This window comes from Leucoraja erinacea, chromosome 5 (assembly GCF_028641065.1).
Source record: "Leucoraja erinacea ecotype New England chromosome 5, Leri_hhj_1, whole genome shotgun sequence".
Classification (NCBI taxonomy): domain Eukaryota; kingdom Metazoa; phylum Chordata; class Chondrichthyes; order Rajiformes; family Rajidae; genus Leucoraja; species Leucoraja erinaceus.
Genome location: NC_073381.1, coordinates 15,307,676 through 15,322,288, shown reverse-complemented (window position 1 = coordinate 15,322,288; position 14,613 = coordinate 15,307,676). Strand labels below are relative to the sequence as shown.

Below are 14,613 nucleotides of genomic sequence, written 5' to 3'. Positions count from 1 at the left end.
TATTCGGGACATTGATCAAATTACCTGGATACACAGTTTGAACTCTCCAGTATTTCCAATTTTAAATTCTGATTTCCAGCATTTCTTATTGTTTACTTTTTAATTTATTTCTTGGCAACCTTTCCTCTTGCCTATTTTAACTCCCACTTTTCTTTTTAATGTACCTCAGTAAACTAAACTAAACTTGTATTTAAAAAAAAATCATTTTAGTAGGGAGGGAATTAGTCAAAAAAACGTTGCTACCATACCTGGTTCCCACAGTTCGATGCAACCTGATTGCTCACCTCATGAGTGAGCACATGCTCATCCCCTTCAATAGTATCAATCAATGTGTGAGGTGGTACTGTGAAGGACAATGACCTCTCACCATCACTTTTTTTTAAATACAAAAGCATACTCATTACATTGTTCCTCAGACAAAAGTTATAGTTTGGTTTAGAGAGACGATGTGGAAACATGCCCTTCAGCCCACTGAGTTCACGCCGACCAGCGTTCACCCCATACACTAGCACTATCCTACACACGAGGGGCAATTTACTTTAGCCAATTAACCTACACACCTGTACGTCTGTGGAAGGAAACCAGAGCATCCGGAGAAAACCCACGTTGTCACAGGGAGAATGTCCAGACTCCGTACAAACAGCATCCGGTCAGGATTGAACCCGGGAGTCTGGCGCTGTAAGGCAGCAACGCCACTGCTGCACCACTGTGCTGCCCATTCGCTACTGCGGAACTCAGGGGAGGGGGAAGGATGGGCCTGCAAGAGGGAGATTGGAATCGGTGCCTGAGGCAGCAGGTCTGCAGGGATATGGGACAACTGATCATTCTCCCTGCTCACAGTCATAAATCCTCCTAGTGTCCCCACCTAAAATTAAGTGGATTTAGTGTAAAACGTATTGAGTCTCAATAGGACTACTTTCTTGAAGCTGAGGATACCTTAGACACTAGGTGCAATAGTAGGCAATTCGGCCCTCGGAACCAGCACCGCCATTCACTGTGTTCATGGCTGATCATCCACACTCAGTACCCCGTTCCTGCCTTTTCCCATATCCCCTGACTCCGCTATCTTGAAAGAGCTCTATCCAACTCTCTCTTGAAAGCATATAGAGAATTGGCCTCCACTGTCTTCTGTGGCAGAGGATTCCACAGATTCACAACCCTCTGTGGGAAAAAGATTTTCCTCAACTCCGTTCTAAATGGCTTACACCTTATTCTTAAACTGTGGGCCCTCGTTCTGGACTCCCCCAACATCGGGAACATGTTTCCTGCCTCTAGCATGTCCAAACTCTTAATAATCTTATATGTTTCAATAAGATCCCCTCTCATCCTAAATTCCAGAGTATACAAGCCCAGCCGCTCTAGTCTATCAACATATGACAGTCCCGCCATCCCGGGAATTAACCTTGTAAAACTACGCTGCACTCCCTCAATAGCAAGAATGTCCTTCCTCAAATTTGGAGACCAAACTGCGCACTATACTCCAGGTGTGGTCTCACCAGGGCCCTGTTCAACTGCAGAAGGAACTCTTTGCTCCTATACTCAACATGCCATTCGCTTTATTCATTGCCTGCTGTATCTGCATGCTTACTTTCAGTTACTGATGAAAAAGGACCCCCAGATCTCTTTCCACTCTTCCCAAATTGACACCATTCAGATAATAATCTGCTTTCCTGTTTTTGCCACCAAAATGGATAACCTCACATTTATCCACTTTGGTAAACCTTGTTACATTCAAGCTATAAATATGTGGTAGAGAAAGAAATATTTGGATTCACAACTATATTTTCCAGCTGATTTAACTAGGAAAGTAGACTATAGCAGAGACCCTGATATTAAAATTTACCTCATGCAATGTCATGTCGAAGGTGTTGAGTATTGTTTACAAAGGTCAGGCCTCCAAATGCTTTAATCTGCAAGGGGTTAGTGAACCGATGGAATAAGAGTGACACAAGCAAATAGATCCTGGAATGTGGAGCAAAAAGCACACTTCTGAAGGAACACAATGGGCTAGAGGTCATCTGTGGAGGACACCTCACCTGGATAATCAATAGCTCCTCGCCTGTATCCACTTGTCATTTGCCAGCTGTTGCCCCGCCCCACCCCTAGGAGGAGGATGACTGAACTTTATTGCCTTTCATCACAATGAGGAATGTTGATTCCACTGGGTGGATGTTTATGTTACATTTTATTTATATGTGTGTATTGTGGTTTTTTTCCACTTAGAATGACCGTATGGTAATTCAAATTTCACTGTCGGATAAGTGACAATAAATGCAAACTTGAACTTGAGGATAGTGGAGATCTAGAATCATCTATTCCCAGATATCTGAGGCAAGGGATTAATTGAAAAATGCAAAGTGAAATTGATAGACTTTTGCAATTAAGGAATGTGTAACAATGCAGGTAAGCAGAATGAAGATTCAGAATATAGGAGATATAATTAAATTACAGAACAGGCTTGAGGGGCAGAACTCCTGTCCCTATGCTCCTTCCTGGCTGCCTTGTGAAGAAGAGAAAATGTGCAGGAAGGATCTGCAGATGCTGGTTTACACTGAAGAAAGACACAATATGCTGGTGTAGCTCAGCAGGCAGGGAAGGAATGGGTGACGTTTCAGGTCGAGACCCATTTCAGGGCGAGGCCCTTCAGTCTCGGGAGAGGGAATCTAGAGCTATAGAGGGGTAGGTGTGAAAACACAGATGATCGGCAACTTAGAACTGTGTTTTCTCCATACCGCTAGACTTGCTCTCCCCTAACTGTCTGAAGAACGGTCGTGACCAGAAAAGTCACCGCCTATCCTGCTGAGTTACTCCAGCATTTTGTGAAGAAGGGATGTGTACTTATACAAACTTGTGAACGAAATGAACATTTGATCTGAAGAGATGCATTGCATTTCTAGTAAATTTCTAACGTGGATTTATTAATTTAGCCTTCTGTTTGAGCTTTCATTGGAAAATTACCTTTTTTTTTGCAGTTGACATCAAGATCGCTGCCTATTATACAGTCAGATGAGCGACTGCAGCCACTGCTGAGCAACCTCAGGTAATAGCTCCTTTTACAACAATTTAAATGCAGGAAACTAAATTTAAGCCTGCGCTGATGAGAATCTCATGACTGTGCCTTGCTGCCTACAAGATCTGAGCTATAATGTCAAAGCGAATGCTTTCACCAGAAGATTGCTATATTTTTCTTCTATATTTTTAAATTGCTTTCGTAAGCTTAAACTTAAATATTTATCAGATATTTCAGCAATAATGGGCATGTAAAAGTGCATGCTGTTTGGTTCATAGATCAAATGTAACCTTTTTTAAAATGAATTAAGTTTGGGTTGCACAAAGTTTATTATTGTAATTTGATTGTGGCATGCATTCTGTTAGAAAGATCACTAGTGCTGATTACCATGTTGTAAATTAGGTTTGTAGTTGGTGATGTGAGCAAACAGGGAAGAATGCTTGCACTTTTACTCACTGACATATACCGTTTACACTGCAACTGCATGGACAGCTAGATGCTGCGATGTTCCATAGATATTGGCGTCCTCATTTGTTGTTAGTAGCTCATGTTGGAACTTTATTTCAGTTGAGGATCTTGTTTGAGGATAGATTGCAAAGATGGCCCTTTTCTCCCTTACAGACATCTGTTTGGAACCATTTTCCTTAGCTCTGAGGAGTACTAGGAGCTCATGAACTTGGTCACATAAGATTCAGGACTCTACTGTTTCATTTCCTCACCAATGCCATGATAACGTGCTCTTCTTTCTAAACTCCCCTTGTCCTCTCTATGCTTAACTCAGGAGATCAAACTCTCTTGGTTCTATTCCTATCATTGGGTTGATTTACTCCCTGTCAGATCCACTGGTATCGCTCTGTCTTCTTCACGTCTCACCCTTACAAAACCAACTGCTCCATCTTCTTTTTCCTTTAAAGTCCTGGAACATTATTTTTATTTTTGAATCTGAAAGTTTTTCCCAGAACTTCATGTATGAATTTCTCTGATCAGGCTTCCCTTCCCACCTCACACTAAGATTACCTCAATCAAACTCACAAATGACGTGTCGACCCTGCTTGATCTAAATAACCAGAAGCACGCATCGTTAATTATTTACCCAAGTGCCAGAGGAGATGGAAAACCTACAAGTGTACCAAGGCAAATAGGCGAATCTTATATCAATGCTTCAGGGTAGGCTCAAAGTAGCTTTTCCATGTGTGCTGACAAATGTAGTTTAGATAGCCAGTTATAGACAGTAGACAATAGGTGCAGGAGTAGGCCATTTGACCCTTCGAGCCAGCACCGGCATTCAATGTGATCATGGCTGATCATCCCCAATCAGTACCCCATTCCTGCCTTCTTCCCATATCCCCTGACCGCTATTTTTAAGAGCCCTATCTAGCTCGCTCTTGAAAGCATCCAGAGAACCTGCCTCCACCGCGCTCTGAAGCAGAGAATTCCACAGACTCACCACTCTCTGTGAGAAAAAGTGTTTTCTCATCTCCGTTCTAAATGGCTTACTCCTTATTCTTAAACTGTGGCCCCTGGTTCTGGTTCTCCCCCAACATCGGGTACATGTTTCCTGCCTCTAGCGTGTCCAAGCCCTTAACAATCTTATATGTTTCAATGAAATATCCTCTCATCCTTCCAAACTCCAGAGTGCACAGGCCCAGCTGCTCCATTCTCTCAGCATATGACAGTCCCGCCATCCCGGGAATTAACCTTGTAAACCTACGCTGCACTCTCTCAATAGCAAGAATGTCCTTCCTCAAATTAGGGGACCAAAACTGCACACAATATTCCATGTGTGGTCTCACTAGGGCTCTGTACAACTGCAGACTCTTTGCTCCTATATTCGATTCCTCTTGTTATAAAGGCCAACATGCCATTCGCATTCTTCACTACCTGCTGTACCTGCATGCTTACTTTCGTAGACTCATGTACAAGGACCCCCAGATCCCATTGTACTTCCCCTTTTCCTAACTTGATGCCATTTAGATGGTAATCTGCCTTCCTGTTTTTATACTACGAAGTATAGACATTCAAGGCAGAAAAGTGTGCTGTTGGTCATTTAAGGTCTTATTATATCAGGGGGCGTGAAACAGTAAGACTGGGCAGCAGGAGAGCATTGTCTATTTGCTTGTGCTTTCACTTTTTAGTACTGTGCAAGCAATCTTTTATTATGTAGCAAACATTTCCTGTCTTTGATGTACGCTACTCCATTGGAGTAATTCAGCAGGTCAGCCAGCACCTGACCCGCTGAGTTACTCCAGCGTTTTGTGTCTATCTTTGGTGTAAACTAGCATCTGCAGTTCCTTCCTACATACATTATTGATAACACTTGGACAATTTGACAGATTATGCACGCCATGTTTTGGTCATTTATAACTTAAAAACACACCCACGTTGTCCAATTTCTAGGAGGAATCAGCAATTCCTTTGCCTAATTTTAATTTGGCTCGTATGATAGGAGATTTGATATTTATTATTCTGATGGTTGAGCTGGTACCAATTTAAAAGTTAATCCAATGTTTGCATGAGAGGTAAAATTGATGTGCACTGGCATCGAGAAGTAAGGTGTTATTTGTGAGTGTAGATTCAAGATTCAAGAGAGTTTATTGTCATGTGTCCCTGATAGGACAATGAAATTCTTGCTTTGCTTCAGCACAACAGAACATAGTAGGCATGACTACAAAACAGATCAGTGTGTCCCTATGCCATTATATAAATATATACACACATGAACTTGTAAACATTACCTGTCTGTAAAAGCATTAAAGAAATAATAATCAACAGTATCAAAACTTGAAAGAGTAGGTTTGGGTCGGGAACGAAGAGGAAGCACCTCCCTCTTTTGTTTACTCATATCGAAACATGCAGAGACTAGAAAGATTGTCTCTCCAATCAGCTTCCCTAATTTGTTTGAATCGAAAAGCAAATAATTCTGCACTCCTCACAGCCTATTGCATCAATCTTTAGACTTTAGAGACAATGCCTAGAAACAGGACCTTTGGCCCACAGTCCATCCTAGCACTATCTTACACACTAAAGGGCCTGTCCCACTTAAATGTCCTTGGCACGCAAATTTCGCGACCTCGTGGTCGCGTTGAGGCGCACGGGCATCGTATGGCCGCGCGGGGACGGTCCCACTGAGAAGCGCGGAGGGGTATGTAGTTGTGCGCGACATCGCGCGGGGCTCCGAAAGTTTTGTCGCGAACAAAATCTTTGCGCGCCAACAGCCTGTCGCGTAACTGATGGCCAAAGTGGGACAGGCCCAAGACCCTGGCGTGACGCAACGTCTCACCTCCAACAGCAGCAGAAGCAAGCAAACGATCGCCGAATTCGGCCTGGGACTCATGGCCGTTGCGGTCCAGATCCGCCCCCACTTCTACTCCCAGAGCGGGGCCAAGAAAATTGAAAATAGACACAAAATGCTGGAGTAACTCAGCGGGACCGGCAGCATCTCTGGAGAGAGACAATGGGTGACGTTTAGGGTCAAGACCCTTCTTTTCAGACTGAAGAAGAGTCTCGACACGAAACACCACCCAATCCTTCTCTCCGGTGATGCTGCCGGTCCCGCTGAGTTACTCCAGCTTTGTGTCCATCTTCAAATGACGTCACGCGCTCCAGACGGTCGTGCTTACACATGAAATCATGCGGGACTGTTGCACCTCAACGCGACCACGAGGTCGCATAATTTGCATGCCAAGGACGGGTAAGTGGGACAGCCCCTTTACACTTGGGACAATTTACAATTATACCGCTGTAAGACAGCAACTGTGCCGCTGCGCCACTGTGCTGCCCCGAGGCAATCCTTGCAGCTGGTTTTAAATTCTCATCACTTTACATTCAGCAAGGACCCACTAACAAGAGTGTGATAATTATGGATTATCCATTTCTAGTTATGTTAGTGCGTAATATCAATATTAACAATCACAATGGGAGTAATTCTCCAGTCCATTTCAGTAGAGGCATAGGATCTCTGATATGCACCTCAGAGCTCTGACAAAGTCATAGTTTAACACCTTGTTGCAAAAGATGGTGTTGCTAACTGAGTACATTCCCATAACTGGACTGGAGTGGGAATGTCCTTTGACATTATTACAGAGGGTGAATTAGGTACACTCAGTAAGATATTCACTGCAAATACTAGCTAAATTCATCTTTGTTTTTAGCACATGTCCTGCACATGGCAATTTATTGGTCAACAATAGTTGAAAAAAATAGTTATGATAAAGTGAGGTCAGATCACATATGGAGTAACTACTCCATGTTACTGAAGTGAAAGTGCTGCAGGGATATGGTACAATAAAAATTCCATTTTTTTCATCAGGTTGGGATCTTTTATCTGAATGAGAGGAGGCTCAAGGGAGATGCGAGTTCAGGCTTTAATACTTAATTAGACAATTATTGGAACACTTTCCCTTGTGTAGTCTTCATAGCTGTGGGCTGTAAATCTCTGAAAAATAATCTTGGGGAAACCTCGTCCAGATAATGTCCATAAAATAGACAGAAGGTAGACCAAAATGCTGGAGAAACTCAGCAGGTGAGGCAGCATTTATGGAGCGAAGGAATAGGTGACGTTTTGAGTCGAGACCCTTCATCAGACTGGTGTGGGGGTTGGGGAGGGGGGGGCGGGAAGAAGAAAGGAAGAAGCGGAGAGAGTAGGCTGTGGGAGAGCTGGGAAGGGGAGGGGAAGGAGGGAGAAAGCAAGGACTACCTGAAATTGGAGAAGTCAATGTTCATATCGTTGGGGTATAAACAACCCAAGCGAAATATGAGGTGCTGCTCCTCCAGTTTACGGTGGGACTCACTGGCCATGGAGGTGGCACAGGCCAGAAAGGTTGGATTCGGAATGGGAGGAGGAGTACTTGAAGTGCTGAGCCATCGGGAGATCAGGTTGGTTAATGCGAACTGAGCGGAGGTGTTTGGCGAAGCGATCGCCAAGCTTGCGTTTGGTCTCACCGATGTAGAGCAGTTGACACCTAGAACAGCGGATGCTATAAATGAGGTTGGAGGAGGTGCAGGTGAACCTCTGCCTCGCCTGGAAAGACTGTTTGGGTCCTTGGATGGAGTCGAGGGGGGAGGTAAAGCGACAAATGTAGCATTTCCTGTGGTTGCAAGGGAAAGTACCAGGCGAGGGTGTGGTTTGGGTGGGAAGGGACAAATTGACCAGGGAGTTATGGAAGAAGCAGTCTCCCGGTGGCTCAGCACTTCAACTCCCCCACCCATTCCAAACCTGACCTTTCTATCTGGGCCTCCTCCATGGCCAGAGTGAGTCCCACCGCAAATTGGAGGAGCAGCACCTCATCTTTCGTTTGGGTAGTTTACACCCCAGCGGTATGAACATTGACTTCTCCTATTTCAGTTCGTCCTTGCTTTCTCCCTCCTTCCCAGCTCTCCCACAGCCTATTGCCTCCACCTCTTCCTTTCTTCCCCCCCCCCCCCCCCAACCCCCTCAGCATTCTGAGGAAGGGTCTCGACCCGAAACGTCACCTATTCCTTCGCTCTATAGATGCTGCCTCACCCGCTGAGTTTCTCCAGCATTTTTGTCTACCTTAGATTTTTCCAGCATTTACAATTCTTTCTCAAACATAGACGGAGCTCACTGCTGAAAGAAGTAGACAGGCAAACAAGCCACGTGAATTGAAAAGGAAGCTGGATAAATACATTAAGGGGCAAAAATGTTGCAAAGGTTCAAGGAGGAGGAGTGGAAAACCAATGACATGAAGCACATACTAACGTGGAGCCATTGAATTGAATGGGCTGTTAGATGTTCTGTTTGTGTTGGCAGTGTATATATAATAGGTTGAAAAAGATTTCAGTTAGGCCAGTAGAGGGAACTCTTTGTACAGCTCCTTCAGATTGCTGTGTGCCCAGACTTCATGATCCAAGTAGACATGGAAGATCCTTGAATACTGTTATTTGTAAAGCACAACTATGAATATGAATATCCATCAAAATGTCTCTTGAAAGATTCTAATCTGAGTAGGATACATCAGTTTAGTTGAATCAGTTTGATCAACATATTGATTACTGTATGTGATAATCATTGTCATTGTTCACGACTAAAACTGACTTCAGTGGTGTCACGATGATTCTACTCCAAATTATTTAGGGACCAGATAATGGTTAAGTTAAGTAATTAAGTTAACTTCAAAAATAGCTGAATTAATATCACGAATCTCTGGATTTAGTCTGTCTGTCAGCATCTGTTGCTAGACAAGTTCATCATACATTCTTTGTGTAGCCTTCACGGAAGAAATTAGCATTTCTTTCTCATTTCAAAATAATGTCATTTTGCTAATAAGATCTACCGTTGTTCTAATAAATAAGTAGCTGGTAATAGTCTAACGAGAGGAGTGAGGATAATTTGAAAGGTATTCAGGAATGTTTTTTTTCCAGAATGATTCCGATGAGATTTAAAAAAAGGGTGGATTAATTGATACGATTTGAGGGAATAAGTGTGTAGGTGAGTGTTTTAGCAAGGGGGGGAAAAAAAGAACAATCCAGAATAAAGTATTTGGAAGTCACACCTGAAACTGAGTCCAAATAACATGAAACCAGGTCAGCATTGTAGACGGAGCACAGGTGCTGTGCAAAATGGTCACCTAGTCTACACTTGGTCTCAGTCATGTAGAGGAGGCCAAATCATGAGTAACCCAATGCAATACACCAGGTTGAAGGTGGTGAGCATGAATCTTTGCCTCACCTAGATGGGCTATTTAGGTCCATGGATGGTGTGAAAGAGGAGGTATATAGACATGTGTTATGTCTCTGTCTCACTTAGGAAACCTGAACGGAAACCTCTGGAGACTTTGCGCCCCACCCAAGGTTTTCCGTGCGGTTCCCGGAGGTTGCAGGTGGTTGCCGGAGGTTGCAGGTAGTGGAAGCAGATAGGGAGACTGACAAAAACCTCCGGGAACCGCACGGAAACCTTGGGTGGGGCGCAAAGTCTCCAGAGGTTTCCTTTCAGGTTTCCTAAGTGGGACAGGGGCATTAACTCTTCCTACAGTTGCTGAGGAAAGCACCTAGAGGTGGGTAGGGATGGGATGGAAGAGATGAACAGACCTAGGAGTGGACTATGAGAAAAACAGAAAGCAGGGGTAGACAATAGACAATAGATGCAGGAGTAGGTCATTCAGCCATTCGAGCCAGCACATTCAATGTGATCATGGCTGATGATAAGAGTAAGGTGTGAGGGTAAGATGTGGCTCATGTTGGTATCCTTTAGAAGTGGGTGGAAGTGACGAAGGTTGATGTGGAGGCAAATGGGCTGAAAGGTGAAGAGCAGGGGAACTGTATTTCTGTTCTGTCTGGAGAGGTGGGAGGTGGGGAGAGGGGAAGAGAGGAGAGGGGGGAAGAGAGGAGAGAGAGCAGACATGCGGGAAATGGAGGAAATGTGCATCTTTGGCTGCTCGCACAGCAATAAAACCATTGCTGGAGATTAGATTTTTTTTGCCCAACTCGTTCTTGTGAAGCAGCCTGAAAATATTAATCTGGAGGGATTAGTACAGGGAGATTCTATTTCAACCCACCATCAACTCCACGTAACACTAATGTTCAAAATATCCTAGATTTCCTAAGTAGACATAAAGTCAGCTATTGAAGTGATTTGGAATGAATGGACCAGTCTTTTCATTGTTCAAACAGTAAGACCACTGTATTTAACAGGGCCTGGGTTTGCAGCTTAACATAAGAATCATAAGGGAGAAAGAAGGAAGGACAGGCCATAGAACAGGCAAATCAAATTATTAGCCTCAATGCCATTTTCCTGTCCAGTTTCCCCATTACCCTCTTCTCTTCCACAGATGCCCTTTGATTTATGAACATTTGATTTATGAATATTTACTGTAAAGCAATTGACTTTCATGACTGATTTACAAAACATGTTATCATGAGAAATGATACTTAATATTGGGAGGCAGAGGGAGAGAGACTTGTATCAGCAAAAAATAGCAAAGACAAAAAAAAAATTAAAATCTCAGATGCAGCATGACAACAAAGATCATTTTTTACTTTACTGACAGTTGTGCTGAAATAGACTTTAGTTCATAAGACCATTGACCTAAGTACTGATTGAAATCATACACTCACGCACGCGCGCGCACACACACTACTTAAACTAGAATTATATTCATACAATAGAATTTACTATTGTGTGAATCCCCAATCCTCTTATATAAATATATGTATGTACACACACACACACACTCACACACACACACACACACACACACACACACACACACACACACACACACACACACACACACACACACACACACACACACACACACACACACACACACACACACACACACAATTAATGGCCATTAACACTATTGATGATTGGATGTAAACCTCTATTGTCTATAGAGAATCTTATCCCTGGAAGTGCAACATGCATTGTGAAGGGTAGAGATATTATAATGGAGAGAACAGGACACGCATTCAAAGCTCAGTAGTGTAATGTGCTTCCGAGTTTGATGATCCAGGAAAAAGCAAGACTTGAAAGAAAGTAAGAGTGGTAATGGATCTTCTGAAGGTGTTGAAACATTCAAGGTCAGCCATGACCGCTTTGAACGTTTCAAGAAGTGTGCAAGGCTGTATAATATTCATCTTCCTGGGGAAGTAGCAAGTTACCGTGGTGACAGAAACCTTTCCAAAGATGCCAATACGAATTATCAAAATAATTATCCTTTTCTGATCAGTGTTTTAATGTGGACGAGTTGGGACAATTTTGAAGAGAATGCTCCCACACATTCATCTCTATCGCTTCAGTGTAGCAGAGATTGCATTCCTTTTCACCTTGGAGGTTAAAACCAAGAGATTACGAGGGCTTTAAGAGTATATTGAAACACCAAGCCCCCCCCCCAGTGTGGTGAACTAACGGAAAAATGGTACTCTTCCATGATTATAATACACAATTTTTCTCTCACTTTCTTGAATGATACTGTGGAAGGTAGTAACCTGTTGTAGATACCTTGCTAAATTGACAATGATCTGTTTATCCCTACTCTGTTTTCCGCCAGTTAACCAGTCCCAGATCAATTCTAATATATTTCTCTCAACTTGCGAGCTTTTATTTTATGCAGCTGTTTTTTTTATGAGACACTTTATTGGATGTGATTTTGAACTCTGCTACATCCACTGCTGGTTATTTCCTCAAAGATCTTTAATTTGTTGAACATGATTTTTCTTTCATAAAGTCATGTTCACTCTAGTTAATCATGTTATGCTTCCTTATTAAGAGCTCTATTATCATCTTCTTAATGAATTCCAGCACTTTCTTAACATTAGACTAACTGGCTTACAGCTCCTGCTTTTTTAACCTCCACCTCCTTTCTTATTTTACTCCCTGAAACAGAGATGGTTCCAAAATCTGGGATTTTGCAAAATGATAGTCATTACCCATACCCTTACCCATCTCATTTCAGAGCCAAAGATGGAACCATTATCCTTGCTGGGGTGATGGGGAGAAGAGGTTGTTCAACTTCTTGTTATTTTTTTTTTTCCACAGTTATATCTTTTTTTATTGTTCTTTTTTTGGGGGGGATCTTGCCCAGGATTTGTTGCCCATCTGTGGTTGCCCTTGAGAAGGTGGTGGTGACCCAACTTTTGGTGAAGGTGCTTCCATGTATATTTGTACAAGGTGTGACCAGTGAAGTGCTTTTCTCCTTGATGCCCATCGACAACAGTTTTACCATGGCATCTTGATGCCCCACAGTCGGTCAAATATATTTATGTAAAGGACAGTCATTCTCACCTCTGAAATTTGGTTCTTTCGACCATGCTTGGACCAAAGCTGTGATAAAACCTAAACTGGGCATCAGTGAGCAAGTTATTGGTGAATAAATACTACCTGATAGCATTGTTGACAGCACCTTTCATTACTTTGCTGATGATTGAGCATAGACTGACTGCATGGTAATTAGCTAGAATTGGATTTGTCCTGCTCTTTTGTGAAGAGGATTTAGTTGGGCAGTTTGAGTTTAATTTAGTTTTTGAGTCGAGTTTAGTTTATTTCACAGTGAAAAATTATTGTTGCACGCTAACCAGTCAACGCAAAGTTCAGTAATGTCCAATCAAATATAGTCCAATGAGGCAGATAGCAGTTCAGGACTGCTCTTTCATTGATGGTAGGATGGTTCAGTTGCCTGATAACAACTGGGAGGAAACTATCCCTGAATCTGGACGTGTGCGTTTTCACACGTCTGTATCTCATGCCTGATGGGAGAGAGAAGAAGAGGGAGTGGCCGGGTGTGGGACTCTTTCTTTTCCACATTGTCAGAGAGATGTTGCTGTTGTCACTGTACTGGCCAACTTAGGTGAGCAGTCCAGCTTATTCTAGACTCCCACAACAAATCAAGGTAGACCCAGTCTGTCCTACTGTTACACAGAACACACTGACTGGTTTACTGTCATTGGTATTTTTAAAATCTCCATAAAGGCTGATTAAATTTCCTAAATGTTTTTTGAACCAACATCTTTTCTCATTGCCATCCTTTCACATCTCTGCTTATCCTTACAAAATGTCAAGAACCGTGCGATGTTCAGTACCCAACCTTGGTCATTTTGTAATTGTGCCTCTCTAATGGCTACTAAATCATAATCACTTATCTCTATTTGTGCCGCTGATTCAATCATTTATCTTATGACAAATGCATTGTATATTCAGAATGAAAGGCCTTTAATTTTGCTTCCCCCCCCCATTTGCCTAAATGCTACAGGGCTATTATCATTACAATTCTCTTTACCTTCTCAAAATGTGCTCATCTTTCCGTAATATATTGGTACCTTTAAATTTCTAAACTTCCCATTGCCTGTGTGTTTCTGCTACCATCGCCCATCAATATCTTCTTTTCAGCCCTAAGTATTTAATTGTTGAACCCTGTCCCAACGGTACAGTTCCTTCTTTTTCCAGTACTGACACAAGTTCTGCATGAACCAACAACTCTATCGCCCATGCCACTCTTCAATTCCTGCATTGGATTGGTGTAACCAGAAGCCAGTTTGTACTGGGCTCAGATTGTGATCTGCATGTTCAGAGATTAATACCTTGATATTTTACTTAATGCCTCAAGCTCTCTTGGTACGACCTCTTTCTTGGCTCTGATCCTATGCTGTTGCTTTCTGCACAACACAATAATTGGAAAATATACCTGTTATAGTTTCTTATATAACTGAATCTCACCACTGGGTTCCGGATCAGCTACTTTAATGCAACTATCAGAATCATTCAGCGCACCGCTACTTTGACAACATAACACTACGGACCATTTCTTGCACTACCTTGGATTTGTTTTTTTTCTAATTATGTTTTTGCGCCAATATCTTGTTTTTTTTTTGCCCAGTCTTTCTTTTAGAAATGTTAGGTGTAGGTGTAGTTTATGTGCGATTTATGTGTACATTTTTTTTGTGTGTTTGGCTGCTCCTATGCGTCTGTCATGCTACTGAAACCAAGAATGGTGATTGTACCCTGCACTGTACTTGTGCATCTGCAGTGGACTTGACTTGACTGTTGAAACTCCATTCATTGAATAAAAGGATGAGATCACATTCCTCACTCAATGAATAACACTTGGAGGTTTACCCTAACTGTTGAATGGCTACAGCCCCCTTCC

At 42.6% G+C, this 14,613-nt stretch overlaps 1 protein-coding gene across 1 annotated transcript in view; it reads left to right on the top strand.

Moving 5' to 3' along the window:
* Nucleotides 1-14,613, top strand: part of prim2 (DNA primase subunit 2) — a 229,083-nt gene that overhangs the window by 131,820 nt on the left and 82,650 nt on the right. Inside the window, exon 7 of the mRNA XM_055635052.1 lies at nt 2,973-3,040. Coding sequence (XP_055491027.1) covers nt 2,973-3,040 — 68 coding nt within the window. The remainder of the gene's footprint in view (nt 1-2,972; nt 3,041-14,613) is intronic.